Source organism: Paroedura picta, chromosome 8 (assembly GCF_049243985.1).
Source record: "Paroedura picta isolate Pp20150507F chromosome 8, Ppicta_v3.0, whole genome shotgun sequence".
NCBI lineage: Eukaryota > Metazoa > Chordata > Lepidosauria > Squamata > Gekkonidae > Paroedura > Paroedura picta.
This window is the reverse complement of record NC_135376.1, coordinates 39,124,930-39,147,966: the sequence shown is the minus strand read 5'-3', so window position 1 is coordinate 39,147,966 and position 23,037 is coordinate 39,124,930. Positions and strand designations below refer to the sequence as shown.

Below are 23,037 nucleotides of genomic sequence, written 5' to 3'. Positions count from 1 at the left end.
TGTATCTGGTAAAGGACTGACAAACTTGGAGCAGTGTATATACTGATGGCATCAGGCAATGATCCACTCCAGTGTGTTTCAGAGCCATGAAATACCCTTCCGAACACATCTGTCAGCTGCCTGAGTCATTATCTTCTAGATTTGCCAAGCCAACCCACTGCACTGATTGATTTCGCATCAGCAGACAGCTGACATTAAAATGACTCAAGTACTGCCTAATACTTTTACAAGGGATGCAGCTATCAAGACTCCTACACTCCCACACCCCTCGCAGGCACCTTTCATTGAACTTGTCAATATGATTGCTGCACTATTTAACATGTGAAAAAACCCTCTAAAATTGGACATGCTGTCCCTGACTGTAATGGGATGATCTGATGGAAGCCTGTTTTTAATGGATGTGGCTGTATATATAGATAGGCACTTTTGGTTAAGGGAGAGTTGGTTTTTATACCCCACTTTTCATTACCCAAAGGAGTCTCAAAGCAGCTTACAATCACCTTCCCTTCCTCTCCCCATGACACAAAAAAGGCAGGTGAGGCTCAGAGAGCTCTAAGAGAACTGTTCTGCAAGAACAGCGCTAACCGGACTGTGATGAGCCCAAGGTCACCCAGCTGGCTGCATGTGGAGGTGTGGGAAATCAAACCCGGCTCACTAGATTAGAAGCTGTGGCTTAGTCAGGACACCAAGCTGAATCCTTTTTAATACCATTACTGCATGTAAAGCAAAAGGCTGGGGAGGAATTAGGAGCACAATAGCACCAATAGTTTGGTGAATGTGCACAATACAAGTGATGCTGCCTTGGGGAAATCACCTCTGAGAATGCATCTGAATAATCAGGTAGGAGTTTGAGATTTACCCTGACTTGGAGGGCCCAGGCTAATCTGATTGGGCCAGATCTTGGAAGCTAACTAGGGCTGGCCCTGGCTTGTATGTGGATGGGAGACCTCCAAGGAAAGTTAGAGTCATGATGTGGAGCCAGGCAACGGTGAACCACCTCTGAATGTCTGTTGCCTTGAAAATCCCCTGAGGCTGCCATAATCAGTGGTGAAATGACAGCACTCTCCTCTACCACCACCAGTCTTAAGACTGAAGAAACAGATTGTAGTAGATACTGTGCTGTAACGTGATTGGTTACATCAGTGGTCCCCAACCCCTGGTCCGGGGACTGGTCCCGGTCCGTCGATCAGTCAGTACCAGGCCGCAGCTCCTCCTCGTCCTCCTCCCCGGCTGCTGCCTTGGGGGCTGCCCTGCCACTCTGCCGCCGGCTCACCTTTGGTGCTTTCTGGCGGCCACCATGACTGGGGCTTCCCCTCGGCGTGGCACTGTGCAGCTGCTGCTAGCAGCGCCCCCCAACGGATGGCAGTAAGTCAGGGGCGCCGGCGGGAAAGCAAGTGGAGTAGGGGCTCAGGCGGCAGCAGCGACGTCCCTCAGCAAAAGACTCTCTCCCCCCCCCCCGGGCCTCAGTAAAATTGTCAAGCATTGACCGGTTGGAGACCACTGGGTTACATGACCCAGTTAATATATTTTTACAAAAAATTTGGTTAAGCATTAGTAACTAACTAATGCTAGTTGCAAATAGCAAGCTTGGGGGGAAAGTGAGTGTTGACTTTTTGGATATTTATTTATTTACGTTATTTATAGTCCCCTTTTCTCACTTGGACTTCAGGTGGGTTGCACATAGTGGGGCAATACAATCCACAGCATGGGGCATTCAATAAACAATGAAATAGGAATATAAAAGCAGAACTGAAGCAAAGCACCCTGTAATCCTTAAATGAAGCAAAATTACACTGTGGGATCCAATTTACGGCAGACTGTGCACAGTAGTATAGACCACAGTCACTAATAATTTATCCAATTAACTTTATGAATCCTTTTGTACAGTGCTACCCTACTGCTTGCATAGGGAAACACTCCCAAGTAATTCAGCTTTTCACAATCTACAGAAAGCCAGGAGGCTGGGAACCTTCCCGACCTCCGCAGACATGCCTTTCCATAATGCAGGGTGTGGATACCGATAAATACAGGAGAGGCAAAGACAACAGCTGAGTAACAATAATTTAGTTGCCATAAACAAAAGTTCTCACAGTACTGCTGATTCAAGAACCTTTCCGGGTATTTTATTTATTTATTTATAAATAGCCTGCACCCTGCTTTTTGACCAAATGGCCTCCAAACATTTTAATAAAAAGCACAAACAAATATATATCATAACAATTGTCAGAGAGAAAAGATGAATCAATTTAAGGTATCCAATGCACTGAGGGAACTAAAATGAGAAAACGTCCGATTCTCACTGAAAGAAGGTAGTCATCACCGTGTGTCTGAAAACTAGGACGGATTGGGTCCAAAGGGTTCCAGCATTTTGGGGCACCAATAAAAATCATGTCATTAATCTCTGCACATCTGCAGGGCTATTCTCTTTCTCTGTCAAGGAAATCCAAATTCTATGTTCTTCTTTGCTCAAAATAAACCATCCAATTCAAAACAATTTATACAAACTTGACATTTTTTTTATCAACTGTAATCTATGGGGTTGCCAGCTCTGGGTTGGGAAATACCTGGAGACTTTGGGGGTGGATCCAGGAATGGGCAGAATTTGGGGCAGGGAGGGACCTCAGTGGAGTATAAAGCAGCTGTTTTCTCTAGGGGAACTGATCTATGTTGCCTGGAGATTCCCTGTAAACCTGAGATTTCCAGGTCCCACCTGGGGACATAAATGAACATGTAACTAAACTACAAATAGGACTTCACGTAGGTTCTTGGGAGAACAAAACATGAGGGATGTGAAGAGCCTGACGGATCCAAAACACCATATACATTGATACAAAATGGTGCTGTGGGGCCGTTTACCTCAGTTCTCCCTGCTTTTTCCTGTGCAGGGCCATCTGAGTCACTAGCAGAGATTGCTTTGCCCATCAAGAGAGATTTAGACTCCTGTGTAACTACAGAAACTTTGAAAATGCGGCCCCAGGCAGTCCCTTGATCTGCATGATGCCACTGTCCTCATCTCCCTGTTAAAAGTGAAAGAGAGCTCTTGTCAGTCTGCTCAACAGAAGCTGCCTAACCTGCTCTCAAGCATCCACAGCGGTTGTTCTATAATCATTAATGAGATTGTGCATAATCCCTTGCTGCACTTTAATCGTTAAGAGACTCCGTGTAATGTGGGAGGTGAACTGAAAATAACTGCTTTGGGTTTGTTATTACATCAGTTTTAGAGAAAGCCGCTCTTCCATCTCTGAGGCAAATGGTTGAGGCAGCCTGTTCGTGGTAACCTTCCACAGTGTGAACTCTTTCACTGAGGAGAATATTATGAAACTACTTCGACTACTGAACCAGAGATTGAGTACGACAAATTCATTCCCCCACCCCGACACGCTTCTTGTAATTGGTATAGATTTTTAAAAAATCTAACCACCATCTGGGTGGTCTGAGTTTAGAACGAAAATAGAAAATAAAGTAAAAATACAGATAGTTAAAATCTTCTGTGGAAATGGAACCCAATAGAAAGTAATCTGTCTAACAAGCAATGGGGTATAGTGGTTAAAAGTGGCAGGCACTAATCTGTAAAACAGGGTTTGATTCCTCACACCTCCGCATGCAGCCAGCTGGGTGACCTAGTCACAGGGTTGTTCTTGCAAAGCAGTTCTCTTAGAGCTCTCTCAGTCCCATGGACATCACAAGGTGTCTGTTGCGGCTAGAGGGAGGGAAAGGTGTTTGTAAGCCTCTTTTGGGACTCCTTTTGGTAGTCAAAGGCAGGTTAAAAAAATCTCCGCTCCTCTTTATCTTCTCAAATGATTGTATCCTGAACTAAAGAACACTTCTTTGTATTGATATAATCTTTGGATTAGGGTAACTTCATAGAACAGTTTGATAGACAGGATAGTTTTATTTGACCACTTTGCAGGAAAATTTTAACATGGGCTTCCCCGTCACATGTATGATTTGCCAGTGTAACAAGCAGTGGACGCTAATAATTAGGGATATTTCTCAGGGTGTAGCTTTTGAGCAGAAACTTTAAATCTGAAAGGCAGAACTTGAATTTTTTCATTCAAATTAGCTGAAAATGTGGCATAGGAGAGGTTGGCCATATTACTTCCTGGGAAATTGATACAGGAATAGCAGATATGGTAACAAAGTAGAGATGGGGGAACAGTGATAGAATATCATGCAGTCATATTGTAGAATAAAATAGGTCAAAGAGGCAAACCTCTATGGATGTTGGTGGTCAGTGAAAACAGGCATAGCTAGAACAGAACCATCGTCTGTGTGGATGAAAAGATTCTGGAGGTGACTGATTCCAGTTGGGCAGTATCCACTGACAGGCTGTTAATGCCAGAACGGCACTCGCTGCATTTCTGGAGAAGAGGAGCAAGACTGTGAGCTCTGGGCTGGAAATTCCTGGAGATTCAAAATTAGACCCTGGAGGGAGGAAAAGAAGGAACTTTAACAGATGATGAGAACTTATACATGATCATTTTCTGGGCCATCTTATCCAGGTCTGTTCCACACTCATGGCTCAATAGTATTTTGATTGATAAAGATAAAAAGTTAGCTACAAATTCTGATGTTTTTAGTCACAATTAGAAAACGGCTGTCATTTCAAATGTATTATTAATATTAATAAAATGATCAGGGGGTAATATTGTGGTGGCCCATGAACACCTTTTCTTTTCTATTCCCTTCAGGGAAACAATACCATTTAATTTCAGCTGCTTTGTATTTTAAAAGGAAAAGAAATTATGTAGCTCCTATGTGGTTTAATGAAAATGTCCTCTTTGTAGTTCTGCATACGAATAACAGGCTGGGGGAAAAATCTTCCCCTATTGTTTACAAAGACTCAGAAGTTTCCCTTTTAATATCTACAGCAGCTCTGCCTTCTTATTCAGACAAGTATATGCATGTTCTCTGAAGCATCGTCACTACAAGCAAAACTGGAGAGTTCAGGCTGAGGGAAACAGGGAAACAGATAAGCAAAGCAAAATAATGACAATCAGGAGGAACTATTCAGGAGGGAATGTGAAACAGAAACTGATTCCCATTGGGTGGTGGTGGTGGGGTAGGGTTGCCAATATGGGTTGGGAAATTCCTGGAGGGTTGGGGGCTGAGCCTGGGAAGGGCAGGATTGGAGGAGGGGAGGGATGCCAATAAAGCAGAATGTCATAGAGTTCGTCCACCAAAGAAATAATTTTGTTTGGGGTAACTGAACCCTGTATTCTGGAGATCTGCTGGAATTCCAGGAGATCTCCAGACCTCATGTGGAACATGGCAGCCATAGAATAGCATTGCCAGCTCCTGTTTAGGAAATTCATGGAGCTTTGGGAGGGGAGGGAGTTAGGGGAGGGAGGGTGCTTCCTCCAGGGACATCTCTATAGTCCCTTCAACTCAGTCAGGGATGGGGGGAGTTGGATTGCCATAGGAAACTCCTAGAGATTTGTGGATGAAGCGTGGGGAGGACAGGGACCTGTGGTGGGAGTATAATGCCATAGAGTCCACTCTCTAAAGCAGGGGTAGTCAACCTGTGGTCCTCCAGATGTCCATGGACTACAATTCCCATGAGCCCCTGCCAGCATTTGCTGGCAGGGGCTCATGGGAATTGTAGTCCACGAACATCTGGAGGACCACAGGTTGACTACCCCTGTCCTAAAGCATTCATTTTCTCCAGGGGAACTGATCCATATAGTCTGTAGATAGTTCCAGGGAATTCCCAGATCCCACCTGGAGGCTGGCATCAATCACTCTTCCCCCTAATGTGTCCACCTGTCACCTCACCTACCGGCTCTTCCCTGCTAGTCAAAATTAAGTCTAAAATAGCAGACCCTTTAATTTTCTCTTCTACTTTTTAAGAAAGGAAGTCATCCTGTAAACAAAGAAATTATATGACTCTTGGCACTTGGCAGAATAAGTCTTCCAGCATGTTTCAGGGAAATTAAAATCACCCATCATACTGTTTGGACACATTGGGCAGTTATCCCAAGGGGAGAGCATCTTCCTCCTCTCCCTAATTAAGACCTCGGCAACAAACTGATAAAGGTCTCTATAATCAACTGCAACCATAGTACCATAGACCCACTCACTCCTTATTCTCTCCCAAACACTTTCCACAGGACCATCATATTAAATGTCCAATATTTCTTGACAATCATGCCCTTTCCTAACCTACAAAATCATACTTCTTCCTTCCAGCTCTTGCAGTTCTTTCTACATTCCTGTACTGCCACACTACAATGATGTGAATCATCCCAAGTCTCCATAATGCCTATTAATCATACCCCTCAATCCAGAGTAGAAATCCAAGTTTCTCCTGTTTATTTCCCATACTTTGGACAATATTATACAAGCACCAGAAGCCTGATATCCCCCATATCTCATAGTTTTGGGATCCCCATCAACTTCCCAAATGCCTCCCCATGATCAAAAGGAATTGATCTTGATGTTTTATTAGAGTGATGGATTCAGAGGAGGGGTATTATATTGGAGGTGTAACTTCTTTGTAACCCTCCCTGAGTTTTGGATTAAGGTGGGCTATAAATTGGATAGTAATTAATTAAATAAATAGATCCACAGCAGACATCTCTATTCTTCTCCAACATCAATTTAAAGCCTCAAAATGAATCTAGCCAAACTCTGATCCAATACATTCTTCCCCATCCTTACAGGATCCTTGCTTATCACATGCAAGAAAACCATCTCTAGGGAATCCTAATCCATGATCCCCCAAACTAAGCCACTCCCTTAAAGATCACCATTTCAATCACAGCTTTATCTCCAAAATTTTCTGTTCCCCTGACCTTCCTCTTCCTCTAGCAGGGACAATTGAGGAAGATGCCATCTGTCCTGTCATATCTGTCTTGCATCTTCCAAGTTAGCGTTGAATAATACCAATATAAAGCAAGGGCCATGTGGAATTCCCAAAAATGTGTGCAATAATTATAAAAAAGAGCCAACGTGCTTAAAGGGCATTGCTTCTATGATTTTATTTTTAAATTCTATTATTACTATTGTTGTTGATGTTTTACATTTCATATTTTTGGCAAGGCTGCTGGGATTTCCTTGGGCTGAAAGGACAATATCCTTTACCTGTTTATGACAACACTATGCAGAGTTTTTTTTAATCCATTATCTGAGGCTATTGCTGAAAATTAAAGTCTGAGGGAAGGGGACTGTAAGATAGTAGATAGGTAAAAGGAAAAAGGGGGCCTAGGTGTGAGAATGGTGGAAGAAGCTCAGTGAACTGGGGTGCTGAGGGAATTGGGCCTCCGCATGGAGAGGCTGAAGAAGAGTCACAAACCATTGCAAATTGACTACTAACATTACAGCCTGAAAAGCTGCACAGAATTTCAAGGCATAGAAAACCATGTGTTAGTTTTAGAAAGAGTCCATAATTAGTAAGAGTGGTTCCTTTTTGTTTTAAAAAGTCCTATTTGAAATAAGTTATTGTCAAATAAACAAACGGTCTGTTAAGGCTGAAGAGCCAGATTCATGGAGAGGGCAACATCTATGATGTATTCTTCAAGCGTAGGCTGATATCTTTCATTACTATGATATATAACTACATCAAATGCTCTCATTCACAGGTTTCTTGGCAATTTAATCTTGAGTCTCTCCAGGAGAAGGCCTTTAAACCTTGCCATGAATCTTACTGCTCCCTGCAGAAATCCTTGCCCCCTTCCTAGTGAAGTCTGAAACGGTGTCCTTGGGACCTGGGGGGGGGGTGTATAGTGAGCACAGTTTGTACAGCACATCTTGTTTCATGCAAGGATAAACTTTGTTGCTAAAGTTAGCTCAAGTGGCTAAATCAATATGTCTAGAACGTTCTGAAATTGTTTTGTCTAAACTCAAGAAAGTGTCTGTCATGTGCTATGAAACTGAAATGTTTTGGAATAAGCTGACAAGTAGATGAAGAACTTTTCTTCAAGACGCCTTTAAATTATTGTGTATAGCAGTAATACACAGATGGTGTCTTTTTCTGGAATAACATTATTTATTAAGTTTTGAGGTAATCTGTGATACAAAAAAAGAGGGCCTCCTTAAAATAAGGGCTATATTGTAACCCGAGGAGCCCTGTGGGGTTAGGCAGCTTGCTTTCAATTTAACGGGCCATTTCCCACGGCGATCTTTGTTGCAAATTGTTTGCGGAATGAAAAATCGCCATTTAAAATAGTGGAATTCGTCGTTTTGCACACCTGGCTTTGTAGTGGAATCAGTTGCGTTTTTTAGCGTTTCCCACAGGCTTCCGGTCTCGGCAGAAATCGCTAGAAAGGAAGCGCTATTGCCAAGCTTGTCCCGCCCCTGGCCGTCAAGCAGCCAATGGGCAGCCGTTAGCATGCTCCCAAACAGCCCCTTTCCCTTTAAGAAAGCTTTTTAAAAAAAAAAAACAGACCCATAGCAACGAATCTACGTAGATTCCTTGCACTGGAGAGACCCATCCAGCTGCCTAATGTGATCTATCGTTTGATTGTATGATCGTTGGCACGCTGGCTCGAGTGATAAAAAAAAATTCCCCCCCCCCCTTCTCACGGGCTCGATTTTCGGCTGAATTTATGTGTAAAAAATAAAGGGACTTTATTTCAGCAAACGGGCTTTTATGTGGTTTGTGCTTAGTGACTAAAGGTGAAGAACTGAAGCCAGGGAAGCCTCTAAACAGAAAGAGGCTCGCCGGTGCGTTTATCCCCGCTCGCTCCGAGAAAAAAAAATGGCGATCGCTTCGCCGGAAGTTTGGAGGAGAGATCCAGGGGGAGGGACTTTGAAGAACCAGCTACAATGGTAACGCACAGGTCTTTAGCGCTACTGTTGCAGATTGGTTGCAGGAGTGTATCGCTATCCGGAGGGTGAATCCAGTTTTCTGGATTCCCCTGAAAGCGCCACAACGAAGCGCTTATTGCTGATCGGTTTCAGGATTGTTGCAGATTGTTGACGACGTCGTGCGTTATGGCAAATTAGTAGCGTTTTCAATCGGCAACCATTGTGCTATTTTTAAGCCGTGGGAAATGCCCCAACATCTCTACCTATTCTATTTCTTTCTTTGTTGGCTAAGGGACATTTCTATCCAAGGCCTGTCACCCGCTAATTCGTTTCTTTCCCATGTGTTGATCCATCAGAAAGTGAATGCATGGCCTGTCACCACTCTTCAGGACCGGCATGTGTATGTTTTGCTGTGTGTGACAGCCAGCTTGGTGTAGTGGTTAGGAGCGGTGGCTTCTAACCTGGCATGCCTGGTTTCATTCCCCGCTCCCCCACATGCAGCCAGCTGGATGACCTTGGGCTTGCCACAGCACTGATAAAGCTGTTCTGACCAAGCAGTGATATCAGGGCTCTCTCAGCCTCACCTACCTCACAGGGTGTCTGTTGTGGGGAGAGGAAAGGGAAGGTGAATAAAAGCCGCTTTGAGACTCCTTCTGGTAGAGAAAAGCAGCATATGAAAACCATCTCTTCTTTTTTTGTTTTATTTTATTGACTCCATTTCTCTCTATCGGGGGCGCATAGCAGCTTATATTGTTCTCCTCTCCTTCAATTTATTCTCACAGCAACCTTGTGAGGTAGGTTAGACTGAGAGTGTGCATCTGGCCTAAAGGAGGGTTGCCAGCTCTGGGTTGGGAAATACCTGGAGATTTTGGGGATAGAGCCTGGGAAGGATGAGGTTTGGGGAGGCGAGGCAGCAAAGTGGGATATAATGCCACACAGTCTATCTTTCCCCCAGAGGGGTCGATCTTTATAGTCAGAAGATCAGTTGTATTTCTGGGAGAATTTCAGGCCTCAATGGGGGTTAGCAATCCTAGCCCAAAGTCACGCAGCAAGCTTCCGTGGCAGAACTGGGTCCAGACTTGTGCTTTCCAGATGCTAGCTTGACAAAAGAACCACTGCACCAAACTGGTGGTCTGTGACGCAGTCACCTTCAGTAAGATGGCTTTTTGGTTTTTCTGGTCTAGACTTGCATCCCTTGGATATTCTCGCTGAAGTGGTTCCTGTGAATGGGGCGAAGAATGGAATACGGATGATCCAGGTCCAAGGGGCACGTGGCTTCCAGTTCTCTGCAATGCGCCCCCGCTTCCTCAGTTTCCCAGCATCACGGATGTTCATTTACTGTGATCTCTTCCCAGAGGAGTTTTCCATTGTATTCACTCTGAAAGTTTTCCATATGCAATCCAAGGTAAGCAATGGGGTGGAGAGAGCAGAATCAAATATCCACTAGAACAGAATCAAACGTCCACTAGTAGGCTCACAGTTAGCACATTCATTCATTCATTCATTCATTCATTCATTCATTCATTCATTCATTCATTCATTCATTCATTCATTCATTCATTCATTCATTCATAATATTTCTATGCCACTGCTTCAGAGTCCAGCTTTTTAACAATTTCTAAGATTAAAAGCTTTTATCCTCATGCCATTCAGGGGGCACTACAAAATCAAGCAGTTTTTTAAAGTTGTTGTAGAATAATAGTACTACTGGAAATAGTTCCTTTTCTTTAGCTTTGGCTGTTTTTGTTAAGCACTTATTTTTAAATTTTGTTCCGAGTTGCTTTGTGTGGTGAACACCGTGGTAAACATGTACTAGATTAGATGGAAATTTGGTATAATTCATCAGCGGGTTTCTTAACTACCTCCTGCTACAAACTGTAATTGGCACAACTTGTAAGCAGGCTTATTTAATTGTAAATTTCACTCAAAACATTTAGGTGTGAATAGATATATTTAGAAATGAGATACCAGACAATTTCACTGTGTGTGGTGATATTAAAGCCCAGTTATGCAACCTATAAAATGAAATTTTCAGTGCTTCGGGTAGTGGTATGAAACTGTCATAGATAACAAGATATAGTTCTTAATTGGATGAGTGATGTATTTTTATTAAATTATGTGTGTGTGTGTGTGTATTAAAATAGTACTTTGACAAACATCCAGGAATTTGCTAATTATTTTACTTTTATGATTCCAAAGAAAGTACAGAAAACCAAATGCAACTTGAGAATAACTACTAAAGTAAAACCAAGGAACCTGCTAACCCATTAACAGATTCACTTTCACCAGTGAGAAGCAACCTGTCTTTACATGAGAACATTCTCCCCATTGGTCTTAATAGATGAAAAGATAGTGATTCACAATGCATTCAGTGCTTTACATGAACAGGCTACAATTGTCAAATCAAATTTCATTTACAGTCATCCAGACCAAAATTTAAATGTACATTTAGAATGTCAAGAAAATACAGATAAATATTTGCAATTATAATGCAACATTAAAACACCATTTCCAAAACATCAAATCGTTGCAGAATTCAGTTAGATTGAGGATACTTTCTATCCTATATATATAAACTGTACAATTTAATAGCAGCAGCACAGAATTTAGTAGTGTGGAGAGTTATTTGTCTGCTTTCGTTATTTATAAGTTTTTTTAACTCTTTCCTTTGATGAAAGGAAGGGGTGTCTGTCTAGTATTGGTTCAATTAAACTGTGCCTTATGACATTATAGATAGAACAAAATGGTAATACATGTTTGCTTGATTTGCTGGCACAGGGACATGGTCTCTGTGAAAAAGGGATTTACCATGCATTCAGAACTTCACATGAACAGGCTAGCATGTGATTACTGCCATTGTTAAATAAAGAAGTAGTAGTATTAGGAAGACTGGGGAAGGCACTGGCAAACCACCCCGTATTGAGTCTGCCGTGAAAATGCTAGAGGGCATCACCCCAAGGGTCAGACATGACTTGGTGCTTGCACAGGGGATACTTTTACCTTTAGTATTAGGAAGAAGAAGAATCTTTACACTTTCCCTGCCTTCCAGTTTGGTGTAGTGGTTAGGAGTGCGGACTTCTAATCTGGCATGCCGGGTTCGATTCTGCACTCCCCCACATGCAGGCAGCTGGGTGACCTTGGGCTCGCCACAGCACTGATAAAGCTGTTCTGACTGGGCAGTGATATCAGGGCTCTCTCAGCCTCACCCACCCCACAGGGTGTCTGTTGTGGGGAGAGGAATGGGAAGGCAACTGTAAGCCGCTTTGAGCCTCCTTCGGGTAGGGAAAAGCGGCATATAAGAACCAACTCTTCTTCTTCTTCTTCTTCTTCTTCTTCTTCTTCTTCTTCTTCTTCTTCTTCTTCTTCTTCTTCTTCTTCTTCTTCTTCTTCTTGGTAGCTCAGGGCAGATTACAATATATTAAAATAATCCATTCTTAAAAACAGTATATTATAAAATTCTATAGTTTACATGCAGCCTCACTTCAAGAAAATTTGGGGAACTGCAGCTCTTTTGGAGGATTGGTCTTCCTTCTATTATTTTAGCAGTAAGGCCAGCTCTTCTTGATGTTGTACCTGGTGTTTTGTATGGGCCCAGCTATAGGCCTGATGGAAGAGCTCTGCCTTGAGTTCCAACAGGGCCCTTCAGCAGGGCACTCCACAAGACTGGGACTATAGCCAAAAAGGACTTTGATTCAAAATGCTATGATGATTACTTCTTTTAGCAAGAACAGACTGATGAAAATTCTTATCAGGCTAACAGGCTTAATTGTGTTTTCAGAGAAATGAATACATCTTTACCATTTTGGAGGAAAACAGTGACACTTTGCTGCTTGGACTCCGGTATTCCCGGAATAAACTCCACTTCCTCTTCTGGAGCAGAGAGCTCTCTAATGGCTGGCAGACACAGGTCACCTTCCGGGATGTATTTTTGTCAGACAATCAATGGCACACGCTGGTGCTGGCAGTATCTAGAAATTCCTTCTCTCTCACTGTGGACTGCAGCATCCCCACAGATGTGTATGTGAAGCACGTACAATTCAGGGGTAATTTTACCACCTCTCCCATCCTGGGGACAGGGCTGCATGCTAATGAGTACTCCCCAGCATTGTACTTTCTGGAGGCCTTGGGTCATGATGTGAGGGCTCCCATCAGCTAGATATAATGCAGTTTCTCGCATTACAGTTCATTTTGGTTGAGGATTGTTTAAGTGTCACTGCAGATGTGATGAATAACAATACTAATCAAGCACAGGACTAAGGGGGCAAGAAATATGTTTCAGGCTAGGTGTGAACCACATGAATTTGAGTAGATGCTGAACCGTCCCAAAGTGGACGTGGACATTCACAAATATCCGGGACAGCTATGAGAAGAATATTGCTGAAGTCACTGTGTGGAAACTCAGGCATTTTCAAAGGATGGGGGCAAGAAATAACTGGGCACTGTCATTTTGTAAAGTTTTGCAAGTGTTAAGACAAATATCCCTCAGATGAAATGCCCAAATTCTCATGGATAGAGATGGGCACAAACCAGGAAAAATGAGGTTTGGCTGATGGTACATGGTGAGCCCGGTTCATGAACCATGAACCATCATGACCAGTGAGCCACCAAACAAACAGGTTCAGTTCAAGAGGTTCATGGCTCCACCTGGTATGGTAAAGACACCAAACTCATAAGGGATCTCAGGACCATTCTTTCCTACCTGACCTCCAAGTTAGGTGAGGATTGGATTTGGATTTACAGGGTCTTAGTTATGGCCCCCCAAAGAAGTGCTTTCTGGGGAAATGATGGGCATTCAGGAGTGTAGAGAGTGGTTCAGAAGTGTATAGAAATGATCCTGTTCAAACTAGAGACAGCCAAGTCACAGAGGATCTTCCCTAGATGCTTGTCTATATGCCCTCCAAGTTCTCCCCCCTGATGCTTTAATGTTTGGTAAACATTTAGATTGAGTGTGTCTATAAATGTATCCATTCACAGACCATCACAAACAGCTTGAAAGTTTGCAGAACGTTCATGTTGGTTGACCTGCCATGAACTTCACTTCGCGAAACATGAACTGCCCAAAATTTGTCATTAACTTTAGCTCGTGAGCTGGTTTATGCCAATTCCTACTCATGAAAGTTGTACTTTTAATTCGTGTCACCCAGATTTTTCTCTCTGCTGGTATTCCCAGCCTGATGGTGCCTGTAGCTGTCTGGACCCACATTTCTTTTTTGTTTAACTGTTAGGATTGCTGATGTTCCTTTCCCTACATCCTTGACTGTGACAGGATCACGCTTTTATGTAGGGAGCAGAAGGAGAAGAAAAGGTTTCTTCAATGTGAGTATAATATGTAGTTTGATTGCATTTAAGAGTGGGTATTATTATTGTTGTTGTTGTTGTTGTTGTTGTTGTTGTTTTTAGATTTATTTCCTGCCACTCCCCGAAGGCTCTTGGCGGGTAACAGTAGTCTTCATCCCATTAAAATACCCATTAAAAGACTTTAAAACAATCCCAACATGGCGGAAAACACTCTTGTTCCCACCCCCTGCTATCAGAGCGGCAGGGAAGAATGGGGGAGAAGATGTAACCTACTACTCCCAAGGGGGGGGGGGTGATAGCTCTCATTCGCTGACCCTAGCCTCAACCAAAAGCCTGGTTGAAGAGCTCTATCTTGCAGGCCCTGCGGAATGCTGATAGCTCCCACAGGGCCCGCAGCTCACTCGGGAGCTCATTCCGCCAGGTAGGGGCCAGGACTGAAAAGGCCCTGGCCCTGGTCAAGGCCAGGCTTACTTCCCTAGGGCCGGGAACTGCAGCGATATAGCCGTTCTGCAGGGATTGAACTAACTGTGCCATACATGTGGGCTCATTTATAGTACAAACCTACAACAGTTTTATACCACCTTAACTGTCATGGCTTTCCTCTCAAAGAATCTTGGGAAATGTAGTTTGGTTGAGAATTCCTCTTAGAGATCTTTAGTACTGTCACAGAACCACAATTCCCAGATTCTCCTTTTTCATTGTGTAATGAATGAAAACAACCTATTCCTTGGGGCACAGACAGTAAGATCAGAGGCACACAATTCTCTCCAACAGATGCAAATTCAGAGCCAAATCACACTTTGTGTGGCATATGTACTTTCTCTGTGTTACTCCTTGTGTCTTCTAGTGAACTGTACAAAATGTGAGAAAGTAATGCAACTCTTTTACTGTGCAGGGACCTGGGGTAGACAGGCACTTAGATAATTGCAGAAATGCAATTATCTGTAGCTTCCTGGTATATAACCACAGGATGCTCAGAGGATGCATCTCCCTTTACACAATATGGCATCACCCAGGCAAACATTACTTGAAGAGTTCAGGCACAGTGTTGCCTTGTCATCAGACATCATGAACAAACTGGGACTGCTCTTCCTCTCAGATATTAATCTGAGATCGAAGACTTCCTGGCATAGGAAGTCTTTGCATTAATTTTAATAAGTTGTGATATCTGAATTTGCATTAACTATTATTTGTGTTTGCTTCTTGGCCACAAACTTGGAGAGATCCAGATGTGAAGTGATGGTGAAACTGTCTTCTTGATGGTCCATTCTGAGCTTATTGGATGTTAGGCTGCTTTGATGGATTGGAGGTGATAGTTATGGGTTGACCATGCCTCATATTCCTTGATGAAATATCACTTAAGGCTTGTATTATGTATGCCTTAGAGCAGGGGTAGTCAACCTGTGGTCCTCCAGATGTTCATGAACTACAATTCCCATGAGTCCCTGCCAGCAAATGCTTGCAGGGGCTCATGGGAATTGTAGTTCATGAACATCTGGAGGACCATAGGTTGACTACCCCTGCCTTAGAGCTTAGGTGTTTTATGCATCTTTCCTTCATGCTGGAATGTGCTACGGACATGGCAGACTAGATGCACTCTCTAAAATTTACTCCAGGGATCTGTATTGCACTAAAGGTTGAGCAGAGAGATAATCAGGTTTGTAGATAACACCAAGTGACTGAAGATAATTAAATCCAAAACTAGAAATACCCCAGAATGATCTTTCCTAACTGGATGTATTGGAAACAAAATGGCAAATGAGATTCAGTGTAAAGGTGTGGAAAGTGAGGCAAGTTGGGGCAAAAAAGTCCTAGCTGGCAAGGTTGGAGTTTGGAAATAATGACACAGGAAAGGAGTTGTAGGATTGAGATGGCAAGCTCATGGAAAGTTCCATTCACTGTACAATAGTAGTGAAAAAGCAAATTCAGTGTTTCTAATTCATATAAAACTAAGATGCTGTTAATACCATCTATAAGAGAGATGCAATAACACAGCACTGGAAAAAGTAGAGAAACTACCAGCCAGAATGACCAAGGTTTCTAACACGGAGAGAGAATGAATCTAGAGGGGATTTTCTTCCTTCCTCATAACATCAGATCACATGGTCACCATGGAAATGGTGCTCAGAATGATGAGGCTTCCTCATTTACTTTAGCGGGCAGCAACCCCCCTTTCAAACCCTGAGATGTGTGGACCTGCCTCTCTACTTGAGTAAAATTGAATGAGGCGGTGGAGTGGGATTGGTTCTGTGCTGAAAAGACAAGATGCAAGAAAGGTACAAGAAATTATGTGGAAGAAATTATACTGCTTTTGCATATCTTGGCTCAGTTTTTTATGCCCAAACTTTGAACATTTTTTCAGAATTTGTATTTGGTGAGCAGCACTGTGGCAGCTGAAACGGTGGTGGACCATGATTGTTTGCAAGTTGTTTGGTTGGGGTGTGAAAACATCACCCTTGAATGAAGAAGTTTGTGCAAGTGGTGACTTTATTTATTGATTGATTGATTGGATTTATAGCCCGTTGCTCTCAAAACCGGCTACACAAAAAAATCCATACAATAATACAATAAAATCCCATTAAAACCTCAATATCTACATAAAAAAATAACTTCAACAGATGGCAAAACCATTGTCTTCTAAGACACTACCTTACAAGGTCAGCATGGGGGAAACCAGATGTATCGTGCCAAGGTGGATGCCAACAGGAAGAGGGGACTCATACCATTAGTTCTAGCACTGGCCCTGACCAGAAACCTGGTGGAAGAGCTCCATTTTGCAGGCCCTCTGGAAAGCAGAAAGCTCTCTGTGGGCCTGCAGCTCCTCCAGGAGCTCATTCCACCAGGTAGGGGACAGGACCGAAAAAGCCCTGGCCCTGGTTGAGGTCAGGTGAGCTTCCCTAGGGCCAGGAATGGTCAGTAAGTTGGTACCTGCAGAGCACAAGGCCCTGCTAGGAACATATAAAACTTGTACTGAATTTCAGCCATTTGTCCTGAAAACCAAAATTCCTTAAATTTGAATTTTGTATCAGACTTCAGATTTTATATCAGTGGTCCCCAACCTGCGGGCCGCGGCCCGGTGCTGGGCCGCGAAGGCTGTGGTGCCGGGCCGCAGCTCCCTCTCCCCCCCCGCAGTAAAAAACTTCCCAGGCCGCAAGCTTGTGGCCCGGGAAGCTTCTTACTGCGGGAGGGCGGGGAGAGGGAATCAGGGCCGGCCGCGCCCATGCGGGCACGGCCCGATGCGCGGCTGCGCCCCGATGCGCGGCTGCGCCCCGATGCGCGGGCGCGGCCCGCAGGCGTGGCCCGATGTGAGGGCGCGGTCCGCGGGCGTGGGCGATGTGTGGGCGTGGGCGATGTGTGGGCGTGGCCCGCGCAGGCCGCGGGCCACGCCCCGATACCCTGCCGGTCCCCAACCTCAGAAAGGTTGGGGACCACTGTTTTATATGACATTCCGACTTTAGTCAAGTCCTTTCTCATGCCAAAAACATTTATTTAAAAAAAAACAACGTATTCACAATAAACTACTTTCCCTCTTGATGTTTTGTTACAGTGGTCAGCAACTCTTATGTATTTAAACTATTAGTAAGAAATGTGCCCTAGTAATGTACCCTTTCTTACATCAGACAGAATAAACAGGAAGAAAAGAAAGACATTAACTGACGTGATTTATAATGATTTTCATCTTACACGTAAATATCACTTATTAAAATCAGATTAAGATAAAGCAGCCTGAAGCGTACATCTAAAATCTACACCTGGTGAAAAGCCAAAGTATTTATGTTAAGGGTGTGGGTGGGTGTTCAGGATGGGTGGCTGAAAGAACCATATTAGGGTAGTGCTGAAATTGGCTCCCAGGGGATGTTAGGAAGAGGGAGAATGGGAAATTACCCTTTGGATTCTAAATTTAAAGATATATGCCTGTGCACAAAGGATCAGGTTACACTTCCAAAAGATCTATTATGTCTCTCAAGCTGAATGAAAACCACGGAGAAAGCATCCATTTAAGAACCCAAGAGGAAAGCCTTTCCCATTTGACTCCAATTCATCATTTTGGAGTGTGTGTGTTTCTCTCACCTATTTACTAGTTCAAATAGTGGAGTGAATATCTATACCACATACTTAAACTTTCTCCACAGAGAACCTTATAACCTCAAGGATGCAGATAATTCGGGGGTGGGGGGGAGCTACCTTTGGTTCCGTCTCTACATAGCTAACCATGGGCAGAGTGCTCTTTCAAAGACAGTGTTCATCACATTATCTTAGGGTGGGTGTCACTGGGCTGTTACACACCTTGGATGGTAGCATTAGGGATAGTTTAGATGATATGGGGGAAGGAAAACACGTGTCACTTCCCACTTACCAGGTGCACCAGATCCAACTAATTTTGCCTATCTACATCTGTAAACCGCTGGTATAAATAATTGGTTAAGGCCTAAGTGGGAGGATAAAGGGGGGGCAATCCAGGATAGCAGAAGGTGCTGATTGGTCCCTCGCCTGGATTGACAAGAATTCCAGCCAGTCGGGTGAGGGGCCAACTGGAAGGTACGAAGTGCCTTCCGATTGGGCCCTCACCAGGACAGACCCGCCCACCCAGCCCAGCCAGGGGCAATCTGGAGACATCGCTGCCAGTCTGCTCCTGACCACCGCAGGGAGAGGAGGTCAGTAGGGCTTCCAAGGGGGATGAGAACAGAGGCTTGGACAGGCTGTGCCAGCCCTTTTTGTCCCAAGACTGTCCTAACTGTTGTGTCCAACTGTAAATTGCCTCAGAACACTGACAGAGCTGGCAGGAGGCTGGTGAGTGCGCTACCTCCCCCTCCATTCAGGCCTGCTGCGAAGGAGCCTTTAACAGCCCCTGACTGAGGGGAGGGAGGCATTTCCGAGAGCAACGCAGGGGAGCCTCAGGGCATGGGGGTGGGCATTCCTTTGGGGGGGGATTTCTCCTTCTGCCAAACGGCTGAGGGAGGCCACAGAAAAACCCCTTCTCACTTAAAATACTGCTCTGGCCGGGGGTTAGACACAGCCAAGCCATGTGTATTTCTTTGCAACTCTCTGCAGATTTGAGGCCACTGCCCAGCATTATTCTGCAGAAGAAACTGGATGCTGTTGCAGAGGTTCTTTTGTCTTCTGTTTCATCTGCACAACAACCATGTGCAGTAGGCATCAAGTCTTTCAATTCAACAACAACCTGTGTGGAAGCCCTTAAATGTTTCTTCTCTACCAGAACCCTGTCCAAAGTAGCCCTTTCTGCCTGGGGAGTTGATCTTTATACTATGAAGATGAGCTGTAATTCCAGGAGCTCTCCAGGCCCCACCTGGAGGTTGGCTACCCCTGGGTTGGAAATATTCCTAGAGTTTTGGAGGTGGGACTTCAAAATCGTACAATGCCTCAGAGTCCAGACTTCGAGGAGGCCGCGGGTGTGCTTCTGGGCCTGGGGGGAAGGCTACACCGCTGCCGAGGGCCCCAAAAGCACACCTAGCGCCCCTTTGTATTTACAAGTACAACGGACTTGGTCCCTAGTAGCAATATAATAACTGAACTTGGCAAAAGCTAATGGATATAAACCTTGAATTAATTGTGCCAACAATTTGAGTTTAGCCAGATTCAGTGCAGTACATTAGCACATATCCAGTGCCTGCTGATAGTCCCTGCTTCAGTCTTCCTCTACATGGTGTGCAGGGCCACATATTACACAAGCCACTAAATATTATAGCTTCCAGGTCTCTCTGGGCGATTGGCAGGGAATGGGGGGGGGGTGAGCTTACTGAGAGCTGGGGGTTTCTTCGCATATTCCAGAAACATGCTCATGTGACTTCCTGTGTGACCCAGAAGTGACGTAGGCATGTTGGACACACCGGGGTGAATTCTACCATAGAATTGGTACAGGGAAATATGAATCAGACATCAAGGGATGAGAAAATTCGTACTGCTGTCATTCTGACAGAGTGACATCACTTGCAGAACAACATCAGAATTGTTGTCACAACAGCAATTTCCCCAGAATTTTGTTCCATCCACCCTACCAAGCAGCAGCGGAGGAAGGGTATGATCAGGGGCTGCCATCAAGAAGTCTCCCACTCTAGTGGGAGATATGACAGCCCTACAAGGCTACATATGTAACAACTACATATGTATGTCTGGGGTTGGCTCCTGAAATCCAGGAGGGCAAGCAGTGACAGGCTCCAACCAGGTAGTGGCCCCCACCACTGCTAGAGGGGAAGCTGAGACCTGGGTCCATAGCAGGAAACCTCAGAAAAAGTCTGTCCAAAAAGATGGTGTTTTTATTTCTGCATGTGGAACTGGTTTTGCCATGGAAAAGCCATCATTGTATTTTTTATTATACACAGCATTCCCCCCTCAGAGCAGCCATTGTGTCTTTTCAGTATAAAACTAGCTATAAAATGACCCTTCTTTTACAACAGTCATAAAAACAGTATTTTTGCATGCACAAATGCTAGTGTGGTTTGATCTCCTCCCCTGTGCCACCATACACCAGTGAGGGAAATGGACAGCCTCTAGACCTTTGTCCACCAATGGGAGCTTGATGCACTCCTTGTTCAGCGCAGACCTTCCCACCTCCGCTATGACAACGCTACACCAGCAAAAAATTAATTAACTCCCTCAGAGGCATTTGAAAGCATTTCATTCTACTCTCTACAAGGAACGGCATCCCCATGAGAGGGACAGATTGTAGTGCTTTCAAAAGGTTGTGTGCCCCCACAGAAATTTCTTGTTGAGGTCTCCGTGTCATAAGGCCCTGCCAGCAGCATGTGCCATGGTCAGCTGCAATGTCATGTTACACTGCAGCTGACTATGGCCTGCCAATGAGTGTCTAGCACAACAGAGGAATTGTCCCCACCCCACTATTTACCGTTGTAAGTCTGTCTTTCAGCACAAATCCTTTAGAAAAGCACAGCCATTTTTAAAAACAACAATTTAAAAGGGTCAGTGTGCTGGCTTCAATGATAACTTTTACATGCATAACTCACCCTGGACAGCTCAGTAGCAGCCTGTAAGGGTGAAGCCTGGTAGCTGGGAAAGATCAGTATCGCAAAAAGATGGAAAAAGGGGGCTGGGCCTGATACCTTTAAAAACAAAGGCCAGGCAGCTATGAGAGCAGGTATCCATCCTCTTTTTATCACTTCCAGGAAGAGGTGGGGCAGAATTTTAACCGGAACCAAGATCTAAGGAGTGGTATGTGATGGAATTTTCTAAGTTAAGTCAGAGAAGAAAAACTGGATGGAGTGCACAGGGCCAGAGAGTGAGAGGGGACAAGGTTGTGCTCTCTTGGAGGAAAGGGAGAGGACCAAGGTGCCTGAATAGAGCTACCAGCTCTAGGTTGGTAAATACCTGGAGACTTTTGGGGGTGGGACCTGGGAAGGGCAGGGTTTGGGGAGTTTGGAGATGGGAGGAACTTCAACTGGGTATAATGCTATAAAGGTCACCTTCCAAAGCAGCCATTTTCTCCAGATGAACTGATTTTTGTCTCTGGGGTTCAGATGTAACCCAAGAGATCTCTGACTACTACCAGAGGCCCCAGCCCCCCTCTCTTTGCCATTCTGTGGCCAGTAGGGAGGCTGAAACTGATCCAGGGATGGAGAGGGTGGGAAAGCCAGTATAGCAAATTGGAATGCCCTATTATCAACTGTTTTCTGAAACCTCAGAATCCTTGCCTACAACACTTGGCTTTAAATTATATATACCCTTTGTTGTTAATATTTTGGGTTGTGTGTCATATGTATTATTACTATTTCTGGAATGTAAAATATAAAAATAAAAGCCAAAGGGCAGGGATTGCCTAGATGCTGTAATTGTTCACCCGTCATGTAGACATTGGTGAGAAGCTATTACTGTGCACAGTCTGACAGTGAGAAGAAACACAGATCTAGGGCTTAGTTTGAGCTGAGGTTCAACCTGTGAGTCCAGCCCTGGACCATGTTTTCAGTGGCAGAGCTCAGCTCTCAAATTAAGAAAAAAAAATAAGGAGTACATATTGAGTAGTAAATTTCTTCCATCAGGAATCTCAGTTAGCCCCTTTGTGTCAAGGATTAGAAGTTCGAATTTCTAGGCCACTGATATTCAGACAAGTTTAAGCCCCAGAGCTTCTTTCTTTAAATAAATTAAATCTGGTGTTAACCCCCCTATACCCCAACATAAGCATGAAAGAATTGATTCCCTAGTTTTTCTTCCTCTCTTTTCAGGGCTTATTAAGGCAGCTAGTCCTCTTGCCAGGATCTGACGCTACCTCACGGATGTGCACTGGCATGAACTTTAACCTAGCAGTGCTCTCCATTCCCCAAATACTACAGGATCTCCCCGTGAAACCAGTGGGAAATGAGCTGCTGAAATACCCTTACGGTCAGTAATACGGAACAGAGTGCTTCACAACCTTGCATATGAAAATTGTAGAACAGAGATACATTATGCAGGCCCTTCAGAACTGTGAGAATTACTGCAGGACCCACAGCTCTTCCAGGAGTTCATTCTAACAGGTTGGGGCCAGAACTGAAAAGGCTCTGGCCCTGTATGAGGCCAAGCGTACATCTCTGGTGCTGGGGATTACCAGCCTGTTTGTTAGGTACTATTTTTGTCTCTGGGGTTCAGATGTAACCCAAGAGATCTCTGACTACTACCAGAGGCCCCAGCCAGTTAGTCAGTCTCTCAAGTATGAAAGGCCAAACCACAAATGGCCTTGAAGTTTAATACCAAAACCTTGAATCTGATCAGGAATTCAACTGGGAGCCAGTGCAGTTGTCTGAGAACACACCAGATATGGGCCCTCCAGGTTGTCCTAGTGAGGATCTGAGCCTCTGCATTCTGGACCAGTTGCAGTTTCCAGCTGAAGGCCCATGTAGAGTGAGTTACAGTGATTTAGCCTGGAGATGACTGTCTCATGGATCACTGTGGCTAGATGTTTTGGGGCCAAGTAGGGCACTAGTAGCTTAGCTTAACAGAGATGGTAGAAAGCCAGCTGAGCTACTCTAGTGACCTGAGTTT

The 23,037-nt window shown here is 44.3% G+C and overlaps 1 protein-coding gene across 1 annotated transcript in view; it reads left to right on the top strand.

The window, feature by feature from the left end:
* TSPEAR (thrombospondin type laminin G domain and EAR repeats) overlaps positions 1 to 23,037 on the top strand; it is a 49,437-nt gene that overhangs the window by 4,848 nt on the left and 21,552 nt on the right. Inside the window, exons 2-5 of the mRNA XM_077349156.1 lie at positions 9,933 to 10,153; positions 12,527 to 12,765; positions 13,974 to 14,064; positions 22,242 to 22,398. Of these exons, the coding sequence (XP_077205271.1) occupies positions 9,933 to 10,153; positions 12,527 to 12,765; positions 13,974 to 14,064; positions 22,242 to 22,398 (708 nt within the window). The remainder of the gene's footprint in view (positions 1 to 9,932; positions 10,154 to 12,526; positions 12,766 to 13,973; positions 14,065 to 22,241; positions 22,399 to 23,037) is intronic.